Source organism: Oncorhynchus clarkii, chromosome 15 (assembly GCF_045791955.1).
Source record: "Oncorhynchus clarkii lewisi isolate Uvic-CL-2024 chromosome 15, UVic_Ocla_1.0, whole genome shotgun sequence".
Lineage (NCBI taxonomy): Eukaryota > Metazoa > Chordata > Actinopteri > Salmoniformes > Salmonidae > Oncorhynchus > Oncorhynchus clarkii.
The window spans coordinates 28,845,643-28,871,774 of record NC_092161.1 but is presented as its reverse complement, the minus strand read 5'-3'; the positions used below and the strand labels follow the sequence as shown (position 1 = coordinate 28,871,774).

General features: G+C 43.6%; 3 protein-coding genes across 6 annotated transcripts in view; 1 reads left to right on the top strand and 2 right to left on the bottom strand.

The window, feature by feature from the left end:
- Positions 1 to 7,633, bottom strand: part of LOC139367161 (family with sequence similarity 49 member Bb) — a 40,778-nt gene extending 33,145 nt beyond the window's left edge. The window contains exon 1 of one of the 3 annotated variants that reach the window (XM_071105283.1): positions 7,495 to 7,633. The gene's annotated coding sequence lies outside the window, so the exon portion shown is untranslated. Of the gene's footprint in view, positions 1 to 4,822; positions 4,969 to 7,494 lie in introns of those variants that run through there. The other 2 variants (XM_071105285.1, XM_071105284.1) reach the window with 2 other exon arrangements.
- A 33-nt stretch (positions 7,634 to 7,666) lies between these two features.
- Positions 7,667 to 10,871, top strand: LOC139367160 (eukaryotic translation elongation factor 1 alpha 1, like 3). 2 transcript variants are annotated; one of them, XM_071105281.1, is made up of 7 exons: positions 7,667 to 8,606; positions 8,686 to 8,865; positions 8,970 to 9,266; positions 9,351 to 9,501; positions 9,579 to 9,835; positions 10,030 to 10,264; positions 10,517 to 10,871. In XM_071105281.1, the coding sequence occupies exons 1-7, from the start codon at positions 8,463 to 8,465 to the stop codon at positions 10,627 to 10,629; spliced, it is 1,377 nt and encodes a 458-aa protein (XP_070961382.1). In that variant the 5' UTR covers positions 7,667 to 8,462; the 3' UTR covers positions 10,630 to 10,871. The 2 variants fall into 2 exon arrangements, with proteins under 2 accessions (XP_070961382.1, XP_070961383.1); XM_071105282.1 differs by lacking the exon at positions 8,686 to 8,865 and having other exon boundaries at positions 8,331 to 8,606.
- Positions 10,872 to 11,732: 861 nt separating this feature from the next.
- The window catches only part of LOC139367159 (ArfGAP with SH3 domain, ankyrin repeat and PH domain 1b), a 69,195-nt gene continuing 54,795 nt past the window's right edge, over positions 11,733 to 26,132 (bottom strand). The window contains exons 23-30 of the mRNA XM_071105279.1: positions 26,002 to 26,109; positions 24,978 to 25,209; positions 21,820 to 21,957; positions 18,526 to 18,604; positions 18,339 to 18,403; positions 17,714 to 18,213; positions 17,338 to 17,460; positions 11,733 to 13,059 (exon numbers count right to left, since the gene is read on the bottom strand). Coding sequence (XP_070961380.1) covers positions 12,985 to 13,059; positions 17,338 to 17,460; positions 17,714 to 18,213; positions 18,339 to 18,403; positions 18,526 to 18,604; positions 21,820 to 21,957; positions 24,978 to 25,209; positions 26,002 to 26,109 — 1,320 coding nt within the window. The 3' untranslated portion in view covers positions 11,733 to 12,984. The remainder of the gene's footprint in view (positions 13,060 to 17,337; positions 17,461 to 17,713; positions 18,214 to 18,338; positions 18,404 to 18,525; positions 18,605 to 21,819; positions 21,958 to 24,977; positions 25,210 to 26,001; positions 26,110 to 26,132) is intronic.

Genomic DNA, 26,132 nt, shown 5'->3' with positions numbered 1-26,132 from the left:
TTCCTGTGACATCGGGTGGTGTAGGTGTCCTGGAGGGCAGATAGTTTGCCCCCGGTGATGCGTTGTGCAGACCTCACTACCCTCTGGAGAGCCTTACGGTTGAGGGCGGAGCAGTTGCAGTACCAGGCGGTGATACAGCCCGACAGGATGCTCTCGATTGTGCATCTGTAGAAGTTTGTGAGTGCTTTTGGTGACAAGCCGAATTTCTTCAGCCTCCTGAGGTTGAAGAGGCGCTGCTGCGCCTTCTTCACAATGCTGTCTGTGTGAGTGGACTAATTCAGTTTGTCTGTGATGTGTATGCCGAGGAACTTAAAACTTGCTACCCTCTCCACTACTGTTCCATCGATGTGGATAGAGGGGTGTTCCCTCTGCTGTTTCCTGAAGTCCACAATCATCTCCTTAGTTTTGTTGACGTTGAGTGTGAGGTTATTTTCCTGACACCACACTCCGAGGGCCCTCACCTCCTCCCTGTAGGCCGTCTCGTCGTTGTTGGTAATCAAGCCTACCACTGTTGTGTCGTCCGCAAACTTGATGATTGAGTTGGAGGCGTGCGTGGCCACGCAGTCGTGGGTGAACAGGGAGTACAGGAGAGGGCTCAGAACGCACCCTTGTGGGGCCCCAGTGTTGAGGATCAGCGGGGGGGAGATGTTGTTGCCTACCCTCACCACCTGGGGGCGGCCCGTCAGGAAGTCCAGTACCCAGTTGCACAGGGCGGGGTCGAGACCCAGGGTCTCGAGCTTGATGACGAGCTTGGAGGGTACTATGGTGTTGAATGCCGAGCTGTAGTCGATGAACAGCATTCTCACATAGGTATTCCTCTTGTCCAGATGGGTTAGGGCACTCTCAGGACCTCAGACTGGGGTGAAGGTTCACCTTCCAACAGGACTACGACCCTAAGCACACAGCCAAGACAATGCAGGAGTGGCTTCGGGACAAGTCTCAAAGTCCTTGAGTGGCAAAGCCAGAGCCCGGACTTGAACCCGATCAAACATCTCTGGAGAGAACTGAAAATAACTGTGCAGCGATGCTCCCCATCCAACCTGACAGAGCTTGAGAGGATCTGCTGAGAAGAATGGAGGAACTCCCCAAATACAGGCGTGCCAAGCTTGTAGGTATATACCCAAGAAGACTCAAGGCTGTAATCGCTGCCAAAGGTGCTTCAACAAAGTACTGAGTAAAGGGTCTGAACACTTATGTAAAATGTGATATCAGTTTTTTATTTACGTGCAAAAAACGGTCAAAACAACTGTTTTTGCTTTGTCATTGTGGGGTATTGTGTGTAGACTGATGAGGGGAAAAAACATATTTAATCAATTTGAGAATAAGTCAAGGGGTCTGAATACTTTCTGAACGCACTAGTAACATGTAACAATCTCCGACAGATCCCACCCAAGCAAAGATGATTACCTTTTCAAAATGTAGAGGGCTACCACTATACTCTACCACAGTAAAAAAAAGGAAGTTGAGAACACGATTGAGCTGTCATGTAGCCTAGAGACTGAAAATAAGGAAGAGAATGCAACTGGTGGAGTCACACTGTGAGTCATCTCGATTTCACAGTCAGAGGGCATAATTACAAATTGCTTCAAAAGGGAGAGGCAGCTGCTTTCAGGCTTTGATAGAGGGATAATTAAAAATGTCTCAAGTTGGCTGGTCAGATATTCTGAAAACAGCAGCTTTATGTGATGAGTCAAGGTAGGGGTACAAGAAGATAATAGTTTTTTGTGATTCTTCCACGTCCTATAACAAAGCCTGCATATCATTTCATGGATTAATAGCTGACACAAAAAAGAAAACTCTTTGAATAAAACGCTCCAAACAGAAGTATGCAGGGGTAATTCACTGCTTAGGCCTGTCTCAGGCTGACAACTAAACTCTACTGTCTATAGGATGGCTCCAGCATCATGTACTGTAGGATGGAGATTTGGTGCGGGGGCGCTGTGTCAACAGGGAGGTGTGAAAGATGAATTTCTCCCCTGCTGATGTGCCATCTGTGGTGTAGCAACCCCACTCTATGGTGTCCACTGACACGTGGGCGACACAGAAGGCTTAACAGCCCATGATTTTATTTATTGAACATTTATTTAACTAGGCAAGTCAGTTAAGAGCAAATTCTTATTTTCAATGACTGCCTACCCCGGCCAAACCCTAACCCGGAAGACGCTGGCACAATTGTACGCCGCCCTATGGGGCTCCTAATGACGACCAGTTGTGATACAGCCCAGGATTGAACCAGGGTCTGTAGTGACGCCTCTAGCACTGAGACACAGTGCCTTAGACTGCTGCGCCACTAGGGAGATCGAATCGAATCAACTGTATGTATGGGATTCATCTTTACCTTCAGAAGTCAGGAGGTGGTGGTGGTGTGTGTGCACGTGCGTGAATGATGCAGGCTTGTATTCACCTAACGGAAGCAAACTGACCAAAACGAGGAGGGACTAACTGAACTTGTTCAATAACAAACTCTTGTTTCTGTTGTAAAACACTTTCCGTTGCAAAATGTTTCGCTACAGTGTGCACTAATGAATACACCTGTTCACCAGGAAGCTAAGGATAGTCTGTCCTCAACACTTTATCTTCAGGAGAGGCCAGGTTATTTATAGCCCAATGTTGAGTGTCTAATGCAAAGGCCATTTTGCATGTACCTGCTAAAGATACACACCACATAGAAGAGAGGGACTGATAACTGGATCAGGTACTGGAATGCTAATAATGAAGCATCTGCTGAAAGAGTTAAGTGTGTTCATAACCTTCCAATAATACAGTGACATCACACAAACCATTGACATGTAAAGAGAGATGATGTTCTCCTCAAATCAAGAACGATTGGTTACATTTCAGTTAGGATATTTGAGGTTCATATGGACAGTCAGGCTTCCTACCCAAGAGAGGATGAGGGTACATTATCTGTCCTTCTCTGATCAGTGGCGTGTCAGGGACTGGGAAGTGAGAAAGTTAAGAGGAATGCTTCACAGAACCAGTCAGCATCTCCCAGAGCTGGCACATGCACTGACTCATACACAGACACATCAGAGAAATAGCATACAAAACGTAGGCCTACACATTCCCCTTTTAAATACTCCCAGCAATATACACCCCACAACAACTATAGGCCCTGCCTACACAATTTCAACATAACCCGTCTTTGATGTTTTACAGCACATAGCAAGAGACAAACAACAAAGGCGCCCTCCAACGCATGTTTTAAATCTGCTAACCAGAGAAGGCCGAGCTAACACTATAGCACTTCCGTCCGATATGTTTTCACAGCTTAGTCGCATAGACTAGATGTAACATTGTAACTGTAAAGCCGGAACACTCAAATAAGTATGATATGTTATGTTTGGTATGGCTATATAAGACAAAAGGTTAACGCGAACGTCTAGCAACCCAAAGGATGCGTGTTCGAATCTCATCACGGACAACATTAGCATTTAGCAACTTTAACAACTACTTACATAGCTAGTTTGTAACTACTTAGCATTTTAGCTAATATATTTACATTTACTAATGTTATGTCTACTCGAGTCCAGGTTGGTTTTCAAGGCAGGGTGCAAAGGCCCCAGAAGCAACAGCAAAGGTTGGTGACACCAATATTTCCTAACACATGATGTCCCTGTAGATAGGCTATGCCTACTACGTTTCCATCGAGAGATACCTTTGTCCTTGCACATACGTTAAAAATAGGTTGCCCTTGCTTCTGCTGTTTTTGGTATGCTAGATAGATGAACCTTGACTTTTTCCACTACATGAGTAAAGTGTCATGTCTTCACAAAAAGTGCTTGTAGACATGCACAGACATGCACTGTAGCTGAGAGACAGCGGTTAAGCACAGTCAGGAGGGCTTTTTAGGTTGCCCTTGTGCAAAGAACAGACCTGCTGAATCCTGGACAAGCACCAGTAGATTCCCGTCTTCCTTGGCCAATAGGCGAGGGTCAGGAATTTGGAGCATTCATACAGGACCAAACAAAAACAAACCAAGTATAAGAGACATGCACTAGTCTTGAGTCGACTTTTGGGCACACATTCTTAAAATAACAACGCATATTTCGTTTGTGTGTTTTAGGGATGTTTGACAGCAGAGCCAACAATAACAAGACAGAACGTGTCCGACAAAAGTAAGGAGGACCCACTGCACTTAACTAGCTTTATTCAAATATATCCCTTTCCTGAGGTAATCACCGAAGTGAGTGGATACAACGCGTCCACAGGCCATGCAACACACAACATAAATGTCATGAAATCAACATATTTGTAGACTGACTGACTATTGATTTTGAATTGATGATTGTGAGTATCCATCAGAAGAAGAGATGAATACAGTGAACGCTCAAAGGTAGCTTGGCGGTATATAACAGACTAGATTATATCATCTAGTTTACTTCATAGGTGAAATTCAACCTCGGTTAGTTCTATGGATGCAGTCCCACCGTCGGTTGGATAAAGAACCCTATAAGTGAGTCCGTGCGAATAAACTAAAATGATTGTCTTACGAAACATGGGAACTGCAATACAGCTCTACAAAGTTTGTGTGTGAGCACTGACACAGTAACCGGACAGTTATTTTTGTAACTATTGTTGCGCGGCAATGAGCGCAGACGTGCGAGCAGTCATTTCTATTCCTTCCTAAATGTGTACAGTGAACTTTCGCGTAACTTCAGTTGCAATGAAAGATATGAGCACGCTATTTCTAAGCACATGTAGGCTACTACGGACTACAATCACCTCCATCCGCCACGCAGCCTTCGCCAGTAGCTCTATCCTGTAAAGAAACTGATAAAAATGTAAAGGACAATAAATGCAATCTGTTGTCAATACTTACAACTATGATCAGAGATTGGCGAACAGAATGGTCCGTGTATCACATCGCGACGGACAGTTATTCCTGTTAATTCATTGAATGGTCTTGTCTCACTGGTATATCACAGGACGAAAACGACTACCAAGAGCGACCAGGATACAGAGTCCACCACCGCTTCGTAATACTGGGCGTGTTCAAGGGAGTGGGATGAAAAATGGGTTTACAGCCTGCGAATCCACGCTGACGTCAAAGTAGCCTACAGCTATTAATAAAAATGCACTGAACAATAGTAGCCAACAGTAGCCTACAGTAATAAAGATATGTGCATGTAAATCTAAATGTAAGAAAGAACTGTCACTCGGTTAGGAAGGCTATAGAGGTCACATATTTGTCTTGGTATGTTATGTTTATTAGGATAACATAATATTGTATATTGTTGTGTTATTATAATGTAATAAAGTTGTGTGTCAGATGAACAAAGGATGAATGCATGAGTGGGAATACAAAGCATGTAGAGTATGTGTATCTTCTAAAAATAAATGATGCTCCAGAATTGATCAAGACTCAACTGAAAAGCAATGCAGTCCTTTATGAGTCATCGTGCTATACAGGATGTGTAGATTGAGGTTCATTTGAGAGAATTTCACTGGGTCAACTCAATTGAGTTACCACTGAAGTGAGAGGCTTTCATGGTGATTTCACATTAAGTAGACAAACCCAACCAGTCTCTGAGCAGTGAGAACAGGCAGCAGAAATACTCATAGTTGTTACTGAACTGTCTGGCCTGGCTGCACTGGTCTTATGGGATTCATCTAAAATTATCTTTCTCTTTGTTAATGACCTATTAAATTGCAGGTATGTGATAATGACTAATTCAAATGGCCCATTTCTCATGGTTGGGGCATGCACCAGTCTATTGTACCTGCATTTTGAAAAAAGTGGAAAGTGAAAATGAATTATGTTTTGTCTCACAAAAACAGATAAAACAGCCTAAGGATTCTCACAGATCAAATGCAGATTCATACTGATATTCTTATCTCCTTGTCATTACCAAACCACATGTACTGTTGTGATCTGTAGTTTGTGAAGTGACAAAGGAAGTCTGTCTACATCTCTTAAAGAAAACACCTCAACGCGCACCCCAGCTGAAGGCCTTGCTTCCTCCTTTTGGTTTGCATGCAAATCAGCAGGAACAACTACTGGTATAAGTAGCCTGTCTTACAGATCTGTCAATGGACATTACAACTTTCACACCTTCCCTCACCACCTCAACCCCAGTCATAACGTGTATTGTAAGTGGACATCCACTCAGATGCTTGCAATGGCTGCCCGTATCGGGCATTTTAACTTGTAATGATATTGATGCTCCCACATGGAGGAAAAAACTCCCAATTGGTAACTTTAGATTCAACTTCCCGAAGATTAAAAGCAAAATTATAGCTAGCCTATATTTCTCTTGCGACATGGCTGACAACCACATACGGTATATAACACAACAAGATAGACCTAATTTACAGCATCTGTTCCTACAGTGGACAAGGTCGGGTAGTGGAGTGTTTTCCCCATACAAGCACCATGCTGGCCAAGCCTGTTTACCCTCTGATGAGCCATGGAGGTAACAGTCATATGATGGACCACAGTGTACCTCTTTGAACCAATGATTGTCTTACTGCTAACCACATGTCCCTAATCTAAGCACTGTCACGTCAAACATCTTTACACTACAGATCAGTGCCAATCCTAAGTGAAATGAATATGGTTGTAGAGTTGTGCTGGTAACTTGTAATAACACTCCATTATTTGTCTCTGTAGGTTACATCTCAGATTTGAATTATGGTTTGGAAAAGTAGGCCATAAGTCATGTGACTCTATAGCCTACATACAGAGCATTGTGGTTAAGCGTGTGAGATTTGTACAGCAGATTTTACACTCAACATCATGTCAATAGACCATAGCCTAGTCACATTACAAGCATGACATTTAAAGGCTAAAACTAGCTTTCTGAACATTTTCACTTCCACGTTCGGGTTTGAGACACTGCAGCAGAGGGATGGAACGGGGTTCAAATGGGAAGGAAATTTTTAATCATAATCAAATTCTTAATCTTCATATTCAATATGAATGCTTATCAGGTATCGGTACCTAGGTCATAAACTCGTATATCATATTATTAAACAGTCTTTCCAAACAGTCACACTTCATCTCTGCTTACCTTATGTCAAAATAAAATACCCCCAAAAGTTATTCATTTTTTTGTCCACATTACACGTGCAGGAATTTTATTTTGACACAAGACAAGCAGAGAGGAAGTGTGTCTACAACAGTCCCACGTTTGGAAAGTATGTTTAATAATACTATCATTTAGATATTTGGTCTCAAATTCCCCCGTCATAATGACCAACCGTCCTTGCCACCGGCCCATTAAAGTGAAATGGAATTGTATTTAACTTCTTGCTTCCCAGGGACTGTTTTTGTGCAACCCAATACAATTGAAAGCGACGCTAGTGAATACACCCTCGTTGCAAAAAAAAAAAAAAGCACCTACAGTATACAGACCCCAATGAATGATCCTCCTGTTGAATACTCTGCTCCTATTCACAGCAGCACACTTATTTAGCCAAACATCAATAATAACAAAGCAATATTACGTTGGAGACCATATTTACAAGTAACATTACTTAATTGTGTTTTACCGTAATGCTGGAAGTGCAAGAAAAGGCAGTCGTCCTCCACCTGGTAGCTACCACGCTAGCAGCTCAAAGAATAACGATTCGCTTCAGTTGTCCGCTATTTCCGGGTTGGTCTAACGTCATTGTGCAACAGACAGGTTACAACCTCAACAACGCGCGAGAGGTTGCATTGAATGCAAATCGAACACAACGGACCCACGGGTCTCGGCTACAGTAACCAGATTAGTATTACTGTATTTATGTTGCAGAGTTCAAATGTTATTTACAGTGTGAACATGACACATGTCATGCAATTTCGTGTTACATTAACGTGTAGCCTAATTCGCAAGAAAAAAAAGAATAGCCCGCAGCAATGTTTGCCTACAAAATGCTAACACATATCAGGCCAAGTTGAACGTGAAACAATAACCACCTGGGCAAATAATACATAGGCTATAGTCTAAAGTGGAAAGTAAACGTTCATTTAGCCAGTATGTATTGCAATTCCATGTTAATTTAGACCTACATTTTCATACAATTAAAGTACGAACATAATATTCAAAACTAAAGTAGACTATGAAAACCGTTCGAAATACTTTGAAAATACAATTTCTTTGTCCCTTCTTTGAAATACTGATCTAACATGATTGTGTTAGCGTTAAGCAAGAACTTTGCTTCTTGGCTTTCACCTGTCCAGTCACGTCTGATATATGATTAGACGACTTCAAGAACGGAGGGGAAAGGGAAACGATGATTGATGGGCTGCACAGATGGGCGGTATTAATGAATGCACATGCCTGACTTCAATCAAAACGTTACAGGAGCCCCGACTATAAAATGCCACCTACATTTTATAGCAGTCCTTTACGACGACGAGGTACGAAAGTATTTAGACTAGGGTAACGCACACAATTATTACATTCAAATTCGAGCACTATACTCTTCGAGGCTTCTTTGGGTGAAGTTTATCTGTTAGCAGAAGCTAGTTGAAAATGGTGAAGGAGAGAACCCACATAAACGTGGTCATCATAGGCCATGTTGACAGCGGAAAGTCAACCACCACTGGTCACCTGGTCTACAAATGCGGTGGTGTCGACCCAAGAACAATCGAGAAGTTTGAGAAGGCTGCAGCCCAGGTAAGGAACTAATTGGCGCAACATTTTATGTATTAAGCAACTACAACTGTAGCTAATTTTAAATTCTCTCATCCTACAGATGGGCAAGAGCTCTTTCAAATATGCCTGGGTGTTAGACAAACTGAAAGTTGAGAGGGAGCGGGGAATTACCATTGACATTTCATTGTTGAAATTCAACACACACAAATACACTATCACGATAATTGATGCTCCAGGCCATCGTGACTTCATCAAGAACATGATCACAGGGACATCACAGGTGACGTTGCCCATTGTAGTGTATCTGCCTGGGGGCTATTAACACTTTAGGCCAATGTGAATGTGGTAACCTATTCTTAAGCCTTTGTTCACCATTCATTTCAGGCTGATGTTGCCCTCCTGGTCGTGTCTGCGGCCAAAGGGGAGTTTGAGGCTGGTATCTCCAGGAATGGCCAGACCAGGGAGCATGCCTTGCTCGCCTACACACTTGGTGTCAAGCAAATCATTGTCGCTGTAAACAAAATGGATGTGACTGAGCCACCATACAACCAGAAGCGCTTTGGTGAAGTGGTCCAAAGTGTGAGCACTTTCCTCAAAAGAATCGGTTATGATCCCACTGCTGTGCCTTTTGTTCCGATCTCTGGCTGGACCGGTGAGAACATGCTTGCCCCATCTCAGAAAGTGAGTAGTTTGTAATCGCATTCATCCACATTTAAGTATAATTTTTATCCACCTGTGACGCATGAACCCTCTTCTGCTGTGTAGATGTCCTGGTTCAAAGGCTCTAAAGTCAAGAGAGGGCAAGGGCATGCAAACGGGATAACTCTACTTGAAGTCCTGGACTCCATCCATCCACCAGTGCGTGTTGCCAACAAGCCTCTGAGGCTGCCCCTGCAGGATGTATACAAGATTGGAGGTGAGGGGTGGCTCATGGGGCCTACATGTTTCACAAATTGTGAGTAGTTGGATTGTTACTTTTTCCCTGTTCTACAGGAGTGGGCACGGTTCCAGTGGGGAAGATCGAGACAGGGATCCTGAAGCCCGGCATGACCCTGATGTTCTCTCCCGCCAAGCTGACTGCCGAGGTCAAGTCCATTGAGATGCACCACGAGGGTCTGCAGATGGCTGGGCCTGGCCACAACGTGGGCTTCAACATCAAGAACGTGTCTGTAAAGAACCTCCGTCGTGGTGATGTGGCGGGGAACGCCCAGCATGACCCTCCCTCTGATGTCAACAGCTTTGTGGCACAGGTACAGGTTTATGTCACTATCTGAAAATGGCAATTCAGTATTGAAGGCGAGTGTCCCATTATCTAACGTACTGATGGTTTGTCAAACAAATCTTCCCTGGTTTAGGATGTGAATCTGTTCCCTACTAGTGCAGATCCCTCTACCTGTTCTGTAGCCCAGTGCTGTATAACTGAAGTCTTTGCGTCTTCCCACAGCTCATAATCCTGAACCATCCTGGCAAAATCAAGACTGGCTACTCTCCCGTACTGGACTGCCACACCACTCATGTGACCTGCCGCTTTGCAGAGCTGAGGGAGAAGATTGACCGTCGCACAGGGAAGAAGCTGGAGGACTTTCCCCAGACCCTGCAGTCTGGTGATGCTGCCACTGTCAAGATGAGCCCCAACAGACCCCTCTGTGTGGAGAGTTTCTTCACCTACCCTCCTTTAGGTACCCTTCTCTCAATAAGTTTTAGGCTACATCACTGGTAGTGGGCATGGAACATTTGGAACTAAGTGGTACATTTTCTAGTGTAATGTTTAATTGGCTCATGGCTTTCTATCCAATCCAAATGTTGATTCTGCATCATGTCTGTCTTTTGATAAATTACTGCTTGTTCACCAGATGTGCCTTACCTAAAATATGGCTGACTTGGTTTTAACAATAAAAGTAATTTGTTATCCACATGTGTTCCATCTTCAGGTCGGTTTGCAGCGAGGGACTTGAAACAGACTGTTGCTGTGGGAGTCATTAAGTCGGTGGATAAGGACCATGGATCAAAGAAGCATGCACAGAAAGGCCAAGTCTCAAAATAAATGTATTTCTATTTTACCAGCCGTTCTGGTATGAAAAAGCTTGAGGATAAAGCTTTAAGTTGACTATTGTTTGCGTATATATAATTTGTGTTGCAATACAAAGCACTGTTTTTGAAGAAAAAATAACTGCTTGTCTTAGCTTGTACTACCATCTGGAGTAATTTAAACAATTGAATGGCCTGTCTTAGACAAATGTAAAAGGTTGTGCAAAAAGCTTCTGACGAATAAAAGTCCTTTCAAAATTACTATGTTTCACTGAAGTGCTGTTCATCTGTGAATGTAAACTAGTGACTATTCCTTGGCTTTAGCAGCAACCATTTGCGTTTCTTTACTAGACATTTTAGCCTTGTTAAAATTAAGGCACCATGGTTTACACTCATTCTATTGGCATACTGAACAAAATGTAACCCAAACAAATAGAAGATTCTACTGAGTTACGGTAAATGAGGATTGTCAATTGAAATTAAGGCCTAATCTATGGGTTTTGCATTACTGGGACTGGATATGCATCTGGATGCATAATTTCAAATGGGCCTCAGGAGCTTATCACAGTGCATTCATAATGACATTGAGAAATGCAGTTGTCTCGCTTATTCCTGCCCATAACCCCACTGCCACCATGGGGCACGCTGTTCACAGCAATGCCATCCATGTGGTTGAGGCCGGTTTACAAGCGTTTTGCTACTCACAATAACATCTAACCATATGTGACCAATAACATTTGATTTGGACATGGGGATGGGGGGGTGACTGTTGGCTTAGACATGAACATTAAATTATCTGGCACCAGCTCTGGTGGACATTCCTACAGTCAGCATGTCAATTGCATGCTGTCTCAACTTGAGACATCTGTGAGCACTGCATATATATATATATATACCTTTCCCCAATGCAAGGTGCACCTTTGTAATCATGCTGAGTCAGCTACTGTGAGGTGGATTATTTAGGCAAAGGAGAAAAGCTCACTAAGGGATGTGAACTAAATTTGAGAAGCTTTTTGTGCATATGAAACATTAACGGAATCTTTAATTTCAGCTCATGGAACATGGGACCAACACTACATGGTGCGTTTATTTTTCAATATAATAAAGGCAAAGACGTCATCCATTACAACACTTTTATTAGTACAATGGAATGATTGGGGTTGATATTCCTTTACATGGGTTGAAACCAGAGGAGATGAAGTCAATGGGGAGTGAAGGGTACATATCCTGTTCACTATTTGCAATTTCCTGTCATCCAAAAAAGTACTCGGCGTTCTGAGGAAAACCCTGTGACAGGCAAACTATTTCTGCTTGACTGCCTCGCTGGATTTAATAAATATCCACAAACTGTCTACATTTTAGTTTGTATCCTTAACAGTGGAGCTCTCGTCTGGAAATCATCGACGCCACATTAAGTTTGAAATGTCAATGGACATTAGTTCAAATCTCTCCAGGCCATCAGAATGATCACATTCTTGCCTACTGACATTGACCTTCCCATATGTACTTGTGAGAGTTAGTGGCTATCAGAAGTGGTTCTTCAAACCCTGATTTGAGTGGCATTTTAAATAGCACTCTGCTCAATTCCACAGTACAGCGTGAAGATAACTTGACAGAGTGAAACTGTGTTAAGTCTACTACTGGTGACCTGTGCGGTTCCACAGGGGTTTCTGATATCCCACCATAAAGTAGCAGCAAGTGTCAATACTGTAAAACAATCCGAATACATGTACACACAAAGCGAGCAAGAACAAGGAATACATTGAATGAATACATATTTAATCCTCAGCTGAGTTTTCATGGTAGGTTTCAGTTGGAGACATGAGAATCTCCAGTCTAATGTGGTGTAGGATGAGGAAACGGTGAGAGACTAGTGACATGATCTCTTTCCTATTCCTTCATATTTGGCCTTCTCCAGAAATGCAAGCAATGATATCAGGGATGACTAGTAAAATGATTACAGATAAAATGCAAACACGGCTGCCCTGATACTTGGTTATTATCTGGCAAGCAGAGAACGCATGTATGCTTGTACATGTATATACACACACACACACAAATATATTTACATACATATATACACAGTAACAGCATAAACATACACTTTAGGGTAAGAGTGGCTACGGCAGCCATAGGTCGTGCTCTAAGATTAAGATAATACTGGTAAGAGGAAAAATACACACATTTGTATTTACAAAATGGATGTGCTCAGCATCCAGTGGCTAGTTGAGCCTACTTGGGTTTCTTCATTGCGTTTTTTTTTTCTCTTTAGAACACTGGTTTCACGTCAGGTTGTTACAGTAGCTATTTACAGTACAGGGGTACTTCTAGGGGTTAGGGCGGCGGGGTTAGTGCAAGCCTCGTCTGGCTGTCAGTCACTCAGGATGTGGACAAAGGACATTGGGAACACCCCTTTCCTCTCCGGGTGCCCTTCAATGTGGCCGATCTGAAAGGAAACAGAGAGAATGTGTGAGTTGAGGAGAACAGCACTGCACAGGTGTTATTTTTCAATGTTTAGCCAGCTATTAGGTCTGTTTGGCAGTGTGAGTATGGTAAAGTTGAAACTAGTTTAAGGTAACACCCAATGATTTATATACACACTAGATGACTTACAGGGAACGCTGTTCTCAAGCCACTGCGCCTCCATCTTGGCACTTCCCCACCATTGGGTGATTTGTGATGTTCAACTTGTGCTTCCCATGACTGTGTTTTTGTGTTTTAATGTGTGTGTGTGTGTGTGTGTGTGTGTGTGTGTGTGTGTGTGTGTGTGTGTGTGTGTGTGTGTGTGTGTGTGTGTGTGTGTGTGTGTGTGTGTGTGTGTATGTATATATATATATATATATATATATATATATAATAATAATAATATACACATACAGTGCCTTGCGAAAGTATTCGGCCCCCTTGAACTTTGCGACCTTTTGCCACATTTCAGGCTTCAAACATAAAGATATAAAACTGTATTTTTTTGTGAAGAATCAACAACAAGTGGGACACAATCATGAAGTGGAACGACATTTATTGGATATTTCAAACTTTTTTAACAAATCAAAAACTGAAAAATTGGGCGTGCAAAATTATTCAGCCCCTTTACTTTCAGTGCAGCAAACTCTCTCCATAAGTTCAGTGAGAATCTCTGAATGATCCAATGTTGACCTAAATGACTAATGATGATAAATACAATCCACCTGTGTGTAATCAAGTCTCCGTATAAATGCACCTGCACTGTGATAGTCTCAGAGGTCCGTTAAAAGCGCAGAGAGCATCATGAAGAACAAGGAACACACCAGGGCAGGTCCGAGATACTGTTGTGAAGAAGTTTAAAGCCGGATTTGGATACAAAAAGATTTCCCAAGCTTTAAACATCCCAAGGAGCACTGTGCAAGCGATAATATTGAAATGGAAGGAGTATCAGACCACTGCAAATCTACCAAGACCTGGCCGTCCCTCTAAACTTTCAGCTCATACAAGGAGAAGACTGATCAGAGATGCAGCCAAGAGGCCCATGATCACTCTGGATGAACTGCAGAGATCTACAGCTGAGGTGGGAGACTCTGTCCATAGGACAACAATCAGTTGTATATTGCACAAATCTGGCCTTTATGGAAGAGTGGCAAGAAGAAAGCCATTTCTTAAAGATATCCATAAAAAGTGTCGTTTAAAGTTTGCCACAAGCCACCTGGGAGACACACCAAACATGTGGAAGAAGGTGCTCTGGTCAGATGAAACCAAAATTGAACTTTTTGGCAACAATGCAAAACGTTATGTTTGGCGTTAAAGCAACACAGCTCATCACACTGAACACACCATCCCCACTGTCAAACATGGTGGTGGCAGCATCATGGTTTGGGCCTGCTTTTCTTCAGCAGGGACAGGGAAGATGGTTAAAATTGATGGGAAGATGGATGGAGACAAATACAGGACCATTCTGGAAGAAAACCTGATGGAGTCTGCAAAAGACCTGAGACTGGGACGGAGATTTGTCTTCCAACAAGACAATGATCCAAAACATAAAGCAAAATCTACAATGGAATGGTTCAAAAATAAACATATCCAGGTGTTAGAATGGCCAAGTCAAAGTCCAGACCTGAATCCAATCGAGAATCTGTGGAAAGAACTGAAAACTGCTGTTCACAAATGCTCTCCATCCAACCTCACTGAGCTCGAGCTGTTTTGCAAGGAGGAATGGGAAAAAATTTTAGTCTCTCGATGTGCAAAACTGATAGAGACATACCCCAAGCGACTTCCAGCTGTAATCGCAGCAAAAGGTGGCGCTACAAAGTATTAACTTAAGGGGGCTGAATAATTTTGCACGCCCAATTTTTCAGTTTTTTATTTGTTAAAAAAGTTTGAAATATCCAAATAAATGTCGTTCCACTTCATGATTGTGTCCCACTTGTTGTTGATTCTTCACAAAAAAATACAGTTTTATATCTTTATGTTTGAAGCCTGAAATGTGGCAAAAGGTCGCAAAGTTCAAGGGGGCCGAATACTTTCGCAAGGCACTGTATATGCAGTACCAGTCAAAAGTTGACACACCTACTCATTCAAGGGTTTTTATTTTTACTTTTTTCTACATTGTAGAATAATAGTGAAGACATCAATACTATGAAATAACACATATGGAATCATGTAGTAACCAAAAAAAAGTGTTAAACAAATCAAAATATATTTTATATTTGAGATACTTCAAAGTAGCCACCCTTTGCCTTGATGACAGCTTTGCACACGCTTGGTATTCTCTCAACAAGCTTCATGGGGTAGTCACCTGGAATGCATTTCAGTTAATAGGTGTGTCTTGTTAAAAGTGAATTTGTGGAATTTCTTTCCTTCTTTATGCATTTGAGCCAAATCAGTTGTGTTGTGACAAGGTAGGGGTGGTATACAGAAGATAGCCCTATTTGGTAAAAAGACCAAGTCCATATTATGGCAAGAACAGCTCAAATAAGCAGAGAAACGACAGTCCATCATTACTTTAAGACATAAAGGTCAGTCAATACGGAACATATCAAGAACTTTGAAAGTTTCTTCAAGTGCATTCGCAAAAACCATCAAGCGCTATAATGAAACTGGCTCTCATGAAGACCGCCCCAGGAAAGGAAGACCCAGAGTTAGCTCTGCTGCAGAGGATAAGTTAATTAGCGTTACCAGCCTCAGAAATCAGCAAATAAATGTTCACAGAGTTCAAGTAACAGACACATCTCAACATCAACTGTTCAGAGGAGACTGTGTGAATCAGGCCTTCATGGTCAAATTGCTGCATAGAAACCACTACTAAAGGATATTTATAAGAAGAAGAGACTTGCTTGGGCCAAGAAACACAAACAATGGACACTAGACTGGTGGAAATCTGTTCTTTGGTCTGATGAGTCCAAAAGTAAGATTTTTGGTTCCAATCGGCGTGTCTTTGTGAGACGCAGAGTAGGTGAGCGGATTATCTCTGCATGTGTGGTTCCCACCGTGAAGCATGGATGAGGAGGTGTGACGGTGTGGGGGTGCTTTGCTGGTGACACTGTCAGTTTTTTATTTAGAATTCAAGGCACACTTAATCAGCACGGCTACCACAGCATTCTGCAGCAATACGCCAACCCATCTGGTTTGCGCTTAGTGGAACAGGACAATGACATGACAATGACCCAACACACCTCCAGGCTGTGTAAGGGCTATTTGACCAAGAAGAAGAGTGATGGAATGCTGCATCAGATGACCTGGCCTCTACAATCACCCGACCTCAACCCAATTGAGATGGTTTGGGATGAGTTTGACAGCAGAGTGAAGGAAATGCAGCCAACAAGTGCTCAGCATGTGTGAACTCCTTCAAGACTGTTGGAAAAGCATTCCAGGTGAAGCTGGTTGAGAGAATGCCAAGAGTGTTCAAAGCTGTAATCAAGGCAAAGGGTGGCTACTTTGAAGAACCAAAAATCGAAAATATAATTTGTTTAACATTTTTGGGTTACTACATGATTTCATATGTGTTATTTCATAGTTTTGAGGTCTTCACTATTATTCTACAATGTAGAAAGTAGTAAAAATAAAGAAAAACCCTTGAATGAGTAGGTGTGTCCAAACTTTTGACTGGTACTGTATATACACACACACACACACACACACACACACACACACACACACACACACACACACACACAAACACACACACACATACATACATTTACGGATTTTTAAAAATACAAATTTCCTTTATTTTAGTACATAATATAATAAAAACATATGCAATAAGGTGCTTGTAATAGAATAAATGTAGCAAAATCAAATGTAGACATTAATAAATACATTTCTATAGCTTCTAATATACAGTGCATTCAGAAAGTAGTCAGACCCCTTGACTTTCTCCACATTTTGTTACATTACAGCCTTATTCTAACATGTATTACATAGTTTTTCCCCCTCATCATTCTACACACAATACCCCATTATGACAAAGCAAAAACCATTTATATAGGTATTCAGACCCTTTACTCTTGTTCAAGCACCTTTGGCAGCGATTACAGCCTTGAGTCCTCTTGGGTATAATGCAACAAGCTTCGCACACCTGTATTTGGGGGTGGTTGATTGTTTTTATTTGACTTTGACTTGCATTGTTGGAGATTGGAGTTTAAGATTTTCACTGTACCCTGCAACCCTGTACATGTGACTATTAAACTTCTACTCTAATCTAATAGTGTTTGGGTAACATCAGTGAGCCTGTTAGGGGGAAGTTACTTACCCACCACTCCCCATCCTCCTCTCCCGTCACTATGATCACCTCTCCCTCCACAAATGTCAGCTCGTCATCATTGTCGGCCTGGCAGTCATAGATGGTCTTCACCCGCCGAGATTTGGTCTTCCCCTAAACACACATATGAACATTACCAGAAATGTCACCAGGGGCAAGTAAATAGTATGTGGAATGGTCTGGTTGCATAAAGTTTCTGTGTTTTGACCCACCTATTAACAATTCCACTACAACCCTGTCTGTGGCTTCAACCCAAGAGGAACTGGCCCAACCAACCAGTGGGACCCATTTGCAGAACTACCCAGATATTACTCAATGATACCATTAAAGCTCTCTGATTTCTGCGGTGTCCTTAAGTGAACTTTACCGTATTCTTCCTGGGCAAGGGCACTGGTGTGTCTGGAGCACACGCCGGGCTCCCATTGGTGTCCTCGCTGCCCTGGGAGGACGGGCTCTCAGTCTCTGCCTGCTGATTGGCCGCCTCTGACTCCGGGGGGTGTGGCTTTGGCGCAGGCTCTCCAGGGGGTGGTCTCGGACTGGGCAGATCTGCTACCCCCGGTTTCGGATGGCCGTCTTGGGAGAGCTGAGGTTTGGGGGGTAGGTCTTTGAGCAGGGGTTTAGGTGGTAGGTCCCCTAGCTGCGGTTTGGGGGGGAGGTCGGAGAGCTGGGGCTTGGGTGGCAGTTCTCCAGGTTTAGGGGGCAGCTCAGAGGGCTGGGGTTTGGGGGGGAGGTCTCCTAGTTGGGGCTTGTCGGGTAGAATGGCTTTTGTTAGGCATTCAGGTCCTGGAGGGGATTTCTGGAGCACCTCCGGAGGCAGACCGGGTTTGTCCATAGATGGGTGTATGGTGTCGATTTTACGCAGTGCCACTAAGAGAAGAACCAGGACGCACGGAACTATATTAAACACATGTTGACTCTAATGCTGGGCAGTATGCCGAAAATAAGGTGATCTCGCCTACAGTTATAGGCATTGCTAATCCAATACAACATACCTTTCTGAGGTAGTTTGGGTAGAACCCTTGGACCAAGTGTAGACTTTGTGTTGCTAGAAGTAGTGCTGCAAACAGATGGTTATAGGAAGTTAATGAAAAATTATAAAAAGATCAGAACTCTATCATACATAAACAATATTCTGGAAAATATTCTAAATGCCTGCATCCAAAATGGATGCCTATGTACCTTTGCTGCTGTGGAATGCCCTCAAACTTGTTGGATAACGGTGACATCTTGTTCGCAGGTGGAGGGATGGAGTCACTTCCTGAAATGTCGAGATGGTTTGTGAGATATGGATACATGCTACTCAGTGTATATAATATTCATCCCCATATTACCCCACAGCCCAAAATGGTCACCTAAATAGGCACATCTTTGATTTGGATTTAATTCTCCTGATTAAATTATTATAGTTAATTATTATTATTATGTAGTCCATTTATACATATACTGTAACTGGTATACAAATATATTGCTGTACCCAAACATTATAGTAGAAAAGTCTAAGGGAAGGAGATGTCAGGCTGAGCTTTCCATTAGCTACTATTATGGACCCTCGGAGGTAGCTAGCTGTACGATGGAGATCAACACTGAACAAAAATATAAACGCAACATGCAACAATTTCAAAGATTTTACTGAGTTACAGTTCATATAAGAAAATCAGTCAATTGAGATAAATTCATTAGACCCTAATCTATGGATTTCACATGACTGGGAATACAGAAGGTTGGTTACAGATACACTATATATACAAAGTATGTGGACACCCCTTCAAATGAGTGGATTCGGCTATTTCAGCCACAGCCGTTGCCGACAAGTGTACAAAATCGAGCACACAGACATGCAATCTCCATAGCCTAACATTGGCAGTAGATTGGCCTTACTGAAGAGCTCAGTGACTTTCAACGTGGCACCGTCATAGGATGCCACCTTTCCAACAAGTCAGTTCGTCACATTTCTGCCCTGCTAGAGCTGCCCTGGTCAAGTGTTGTTATTGTGAAGTGGAAACGTCTAGGAACAACAATGTCTCAGCCACGAAGTAGTAGGCCACACAAGCTCACAGGGACCGTTGACCGTTGCTCAGGAAGCAATGTCAGCACAAGAACTGTTCGTCTGTAGCTTCATGAAATGGGTTTTCATGGCCGAGCAGCCGCACACAAGCCTACCATCACCATGCGCATTGCCAAGCGTCCGGTGGAGTGGTGTTAAGCTCGCCGTCATTGGACCCTGGAGCAGTGGACGGACGAATCTGGATTTGGCGGATGCCAGGAGAACACTATCCGCCAGAGGAGGAGGAATAATGGTCTGGGTCTGTTTTTCATGGTTCCGGCTAGGCCCATTAGCTCCAGTGAAGGGAAATGTTAACGCTACAGCATACAAATAGCATTCTAGAAGATTCTGTGCTTCCAAATTTGTGAAGGCCATTTCCTGTTTCAGCATGAAAATGCCTCCGTACACAAAGCGAGGTCCATACAGAAATGGTTTGTCGAGATCGTTATGGAAGAACTTGACTGGCTTGCACAGAGCCCTGACCTCAACCCCATCGAACATCTTTGGGATGAGTTGGAACGTCGACTGCGAACCAGGCCTAATCGCCCAACATCAGTGGCCGACCTCACAAATGCTCTTGTGGCTGAATGGAAGCAAGTCCCTGCAGCAATGTTCCAACATGTAGTGGAAAGCTTTCCCAGAAGAGTGGAAGCTGTTTGGGCAGCAAAGGGGGGACCAACTCCATATAATTAATGCCCATGATTTTGGAATGAGATGTTCGACGAGCAGGTGTCCACATACTTTTGGTCATGTAGTGTACCCTAAAAAAAAGCTATGGATCAGAAAACTAGTCAGTATCTGATGTGACCATAATTTGCCTCATGCAGAGCGACACATCTCATTTGCATAGAGTTGATTAGGCTGTTGATTGTGGCCTGTGGAATGTTGTCCCAGTCTTCAATGGCTGTGTGAAGTTGCTGGATATTGGAGTGAACTGGAACACGCTGTCGTACAAGTCGATCCAGAGCATCCCAAACATGCTCAATGGGTGACATGTCTGGTGAGTATGCAGGCCATGGAAGAACTGGGACATTTTCAGCTTGCATGAATTGTATACAGATCCTTGTGACATGGGGCCGTGCATTATCATGCTGAAACATGATGGAGGTGGATGAATGTCACGACAACGGTATCTCTGCATTCAAATTGCCATTGATAAAATGCAATTGTGTTGCCCGTAGCTTATGCCTGCCCATACCCCACTGCCACGATTGGGCACTCTGTTCAAAACGTTGACATCAGCAAACCACTCGCCTAGTTGAAACCTGCAGTCAGGTCAAGACCCTGGTGAAGACGAGCACGCAGATTAACTTCCCTGAGACGGTTTCTGACAGTTTATGCAGAAATTCTTTGGTTGTGCAAACTCACAGTTTCATCAGCTGTCCGGATGGCTTGTCTCAGACAATTCCGCAGTTGAAGGTCTTTGGCTGGCATGGTTACATTTGGTTTGCGGATGTGAGACCGGTTGGACTTACTGACAAATTCTCTAAAATGACATTGGAGGCGGCTTATGGTCGGGAAATTAACATTAAATTCTCTGGCAACAGCTCTGGTGGACATTCCTGCTGTCAGCATGCCGATTGCACGCTCCCTCAAAACTTGAGGAATCTGTGGCATTGTGTTCTCCAGCACAAGGTTCACCTGTGTAATGATCATGCTGTTTAATCAACTTATTGATATGCCACACCTGTCAGCTGGAGGAATTATCTTGGCAAAGGAGAAATGCTCACTAAATAGGATTTAAATACATTTGTGCACAAAGTTTGAGAGAAATAAGCTTTTTGTACATATGGAATATTTCTGGGATCTTTTATTTCAGTTAATGAAACACGAGCACTTTACACGTTGCGTTTATATTTTTGTTCAGTGTAGCTTTATTCAGCTAATAATCTACATTTTCTTCTATACTAATGCTGTTGAGGCCATTATCTCACAATACAAAAAACATCACAGATGAGACAAAATGATGACAAAAATAATGATCTGACATCCAACACTAACACATACATTTACACAGGATTGCCAAAATGGCCAGGATGTGTCTGTGTCATTGCCATCACACCATAAAATGACCAGGATGTGTCTGTGTCATTGCCATCACACAATAAAAGGACCAGGATGTGTCAGTCATTCATGAACAGCACTGACACTCATGGTCATGGGGAAGACCTGATTGGAAACACACTCAATACTAGGCCAGAGATGGGTAACTCTGGTCCTGTAGGGCCTCAGTGTGGGTAAGCATTAGGATTGACTTTAGTTCAATCATATGTTATTAGTGCTGGGCTGGAACAAAAGCCTGCACACACTACAACTGTCCAGGACCAGAGACTTTAATGTTATTATGGATCATGTCCTTCGTTAATAAAGACGACCAAGCAGTATTTAGATGTGTCTGCTTGGGTCTTGCCCACCGAGGGAGGACTCACCCACGTAAATGCCCCCTCTACTGTGGGAAAGCGGGCTGGGTGGGTCAGACAGGGTGCGTTTGTGCCCGGGGGGAGGGGGCGGAGGCCTCTTCTTGGACAGGGTGGAGCTGCCTCCGGGGGTGAGGGTGGAGGGAGGAGCTGGAGGAGTGACAACATACAAACATGCAGTGAAGGGACAGGCGTCATTCATTCTGTCACCTGGGATACCAAGAGGAAGGGGAGGGGCTTGAGAGGAGAGGGTAGATGAGAGGAAGGTTTCTTGCCATCGGGACTGGGTTTAACACAATTGCTGGCCAATGTGGGGGAGATACGTTAACACAACATCAATACAGGTAAAACACAACATCCCGGTGAACAGAGAAATGCCCCCAGATAGGAATACAGAGAAGACGGACAAAGAACAATGTGTGTGTATTGTGTAGGTGTTGTTTTGTGTGTGTTTTTGTGTATTTTGGAGTGGGTGTACACGCTCCTGAGACTTCTGGACCGACAGTAAAATGACCCAAAAGCAGCTAGTCCCATTCCCAGCTGCGTGTAAGCCTAGAAACAGACACTAGAAGATTGTGGCTAATAGAGAACTCAGCCAGTTAGAGAGGAGAGTCAGGTTGCATCCAAAAATGGCACCCTATATTGTATATAGTGCACTAGTGTAGACCCCATAGGGCACTATATAGGGAATAGAGTGTCATTTGGGACACACAGCCTACATAAGGTACGATAGCACTTTGCAGCTCAGGGGTGGCGACATGTCACAAAACATGTGATAAAACTGCATGTAAGAAAAATGATAATTAACCACACTTTTACAGTGCCATTGTTCAAAGTTTAAGACGCCACCACCCATATTTTCCCTGGGAAGTAAAGCGCTACCAGTGCCACTGGGCAGCAGAAGTATACGGGCGGGCACAGCAGGACAAAATGTAAAAACAGGATATTCACTGATGTATGGTCGAGTGCCGGCCAGAGTGGCGTAGTGCGAGTGAGAGCCGAGGAATGCCAAGTGTGGCGCTGAAAGAGAAAGAAAGGAGAAAAAGAGAGAGAGAGAGAGAGAAGGATGAAGAGAGAGAGAGAGATGAAGTGTGTGGGAGAGCACGTATGTGAGCTTCTCCCACACACTGGTTGCATTTGAAAATGACACCCTATTCCCTATGTAGTGCACTACTTTTGACCAGAGCCCTATGCAGTCCCAGATCAAAAGTAGTGCACTTATATAGGGAATAGGGCGCCATTTGAGACGCAAGCCTCTATAAACCCCTGATGAAATCTTATTAGTGACAAGCAAAGAAAAAGAGGAGAAATGACATCAAAACGCCTGAGGGGAAAACGAGTCAGTCCGACGCCCACTGAAAAAGAGAACTGTCCATCTCTTGTGTGTAAAGAGAAACCGCCGTTTCTCTTCACTCCGCTCAACAGTGTATTGGCGTCAACAATGTAGCCTACTGTATTGTAACAAGGATAGGGAATAGCAACCTGGGGTGTGAGTGTTTGTGTTCTAAATCCTGTCTTCGGGAGGGATGTTATGGTTCATTATAATTGTGCTGACCGTGCCGCTCGCCCCTTGGAGTGTGTTTGTACTGTCAGATAGTGTTGCTGATCAGGAAATGTCGCTGGCTGGATCCCAAATGGCACCTTTTCCCCTATATAGTGTACTACTTCTGACCAGGGCCCATAGCAAACTATTGCACTATGTAGGGAATTGGGTGCCATTTGGGACACAGCCCTGGATTTCCATAACGAAGTGTTAACATTATCAGCCTGGTGTATTATCTATCTTGCTTTATACAATGGGTGGGTCTAATCCTGAATGCTGATGGGTTAAAACCGCATTCCAGCCGGTATCTATTCCACAAGTTACCACAGGCTAAATCTATGACGTTAAAATGCCTATTTACTCTGTTCCATCAGACTGCGCAATCCACTGTCTCTTCAGCCCAGCCAAGCGATTTACATTTGCAACATTGTTTCAATGTTCAAATTCAATCTCCAACTGTCCCATAATAATGAATGTGTCGGGTGTCGGGAGTCGGGACGAGACAGACAGGCAGGCAGCGTTTCTCAGCCAGTCGAAATCATGGATATATACAAAGAAATGTTAATTGAAAAAATGTCAAACGAAACTAAATGCAGCCAGTTTGCAGTCTTTCCAGCTTCAGTTTGAAGTGACTGTGTTAGCTCTGTTGTTGGCTAGCTCTGAACAACAGTGTCCTGACGAGAGAGCACATTTTCTATGCCAGGCGAAATCACACCTCATTAGCTCATTGTTATGGATCTATCCAAATAAATGTCACCAGTAAACAGCTTAAACAAATGGAAATGCAGCTACTTTGCTGTTATTCTGGCTGTTATTCTGGCTGTACTTTGTGAGGTGACTGTAAGTCAGCTAGCTAGCAACAAGGAATAAGAATGTTGCCAGCCAGCATGGCAATGGAACATTTAGAACGAACGACTGGGTCGCGTCTCTGGCAACCGAACCGATAGAGCGACCGACCAGCCAGCTTGGGTAGCAACCCTAGATTTGTGTCTAGGGCCTAACAACACCCATGCCAATATATCCTCCAAACACCGGCTTCTCGGGCATTATCACTTAAGTGTGTCTCTCCACTCTCTCTTACACTCCATCATGCCTGCAGCCCTTAAGCCATCCTTTTGCTGGAGGTGCCTTCCTTGTGTAAGCAGTCTTTATAACAGCCGCTACCCGCCCTCTGATCGACTTATTGATACATTCCTCTCAAGGGTGTGTGTGTGTGTGTAAGGTTGAGAGAGAGAGGAAAATACTATCAGTAAATTGGTTAACTAGCATTATGATTACAATGTTTTGTAACAGAGAAAAACAGTCAACGTTATTACTGCGTTCTTCCTGAGTACCAGTGTTAGAGATAAAAGATCATGTAAATTCTCCATACATGTAAATTCTGGCCAACCAGATAGCAGTATGTATCCTATGTACATTCCACAACTGGCCACATATTCTTTAGGCCATTTACATTTCAGGTAGAATTTTCCCTTAGATAGAGATCTAGGATCAGCTTCCCCCTCCCCAATCCTCACCTTAACCATTAGTGGGCAAAATACAAAATGGACCAAGATCAGTGTCTAGAGGCAAATTCATCCTACACTGATAAAAGTCTGGGCCCTGGTCAATCACAACCAGGTCTCACCTTTGCCCTGGTTCCTGGGGGGTAGAGGGGGGGCATCTGCCACGGGGGAAGAGGAAGTGAGGTCGGTGGAGGCGGAGTACATCTGGTTGGTGAAGGCGCTGTAAGACATGCGCTGCTGTTTGTCCCGGTGGCTGATGAAGCCCGGCAGAGACAGCTTGTCATGGGGAGACAGGCTGGACGAGTGGCAGAAACTCTGGGGCCGCGGGGAACGGTCCTTCTTTATGGGACTAGGCTGCAGACAGAGAGGGAGAGAGAGACAAGTGTCAACTTGGAAGAGGGTGAACTTAGGAACTTTGACTTTCATGTAGGCCTAGATCATGCATTGATGTCAATGCGAGATGGGTGCAAATACACTACATGACCAAAAGTATGTGGACACCTGCTCGTCGAACATCTCATTCCAAAATCATGGGCATTAATATGGAGTTGGTCCTCCCTTTGCTATTATAACAGCCTCCACTCTTCTGGGAAGGCTTTCCACTAGAAGTGGAAAGCCTTCCCAGAACATTGCTGCGGGGACTTGCTTCCATTCAGCCACAAGAGCATTAGTGCGGTCGGGCACTGATGTTGGGTGATTAGGCCAGGCTCGGTGTTCCAATTCATCCCAAAGATGTTTGATGCGGTTGAGATCAGGGCTCTCTGCAGGCCAGTCATGTTCTTCCACACCGATCTTGACAAAGCATTTCTGTATGGACCTCGCTTTGTGCACGAGGGCATTGTCATGCTGAAACAGGAAAGGGCCTTCCCCAAACTGTTGCCACAAAGTTGGAAGCGCTGGATCGTCTAGAATGTCATTTTATCATGTAGTGTTAACATTTCCCTTATATGGAACTAAGGGGCCTAGACCAAACCAAGAAAAACAGCCCCAGACCATTTTTCCTCCTCCACCAAACTTGACAGTTGACACTATGCATTGCGGAGTAAGCGTTCTACTGGCATCCGCCAAACCACATACTTTTGTATATATATATAGAGTATTGTGTGTGCTCTGTCCAGACGTGTGGACCTGCAGTCCCAGTCTGACCTTGTCATCGAGATCATCATCGCTCTCGTCCAGCTCCTCCAGCCTCAGGCTCCACTCATACTCCACGTGGACATGTGGGTAATACTTCCCCGCTGCAGCCTGCACCAGCTGAAACAAGGAAATACAGAGGA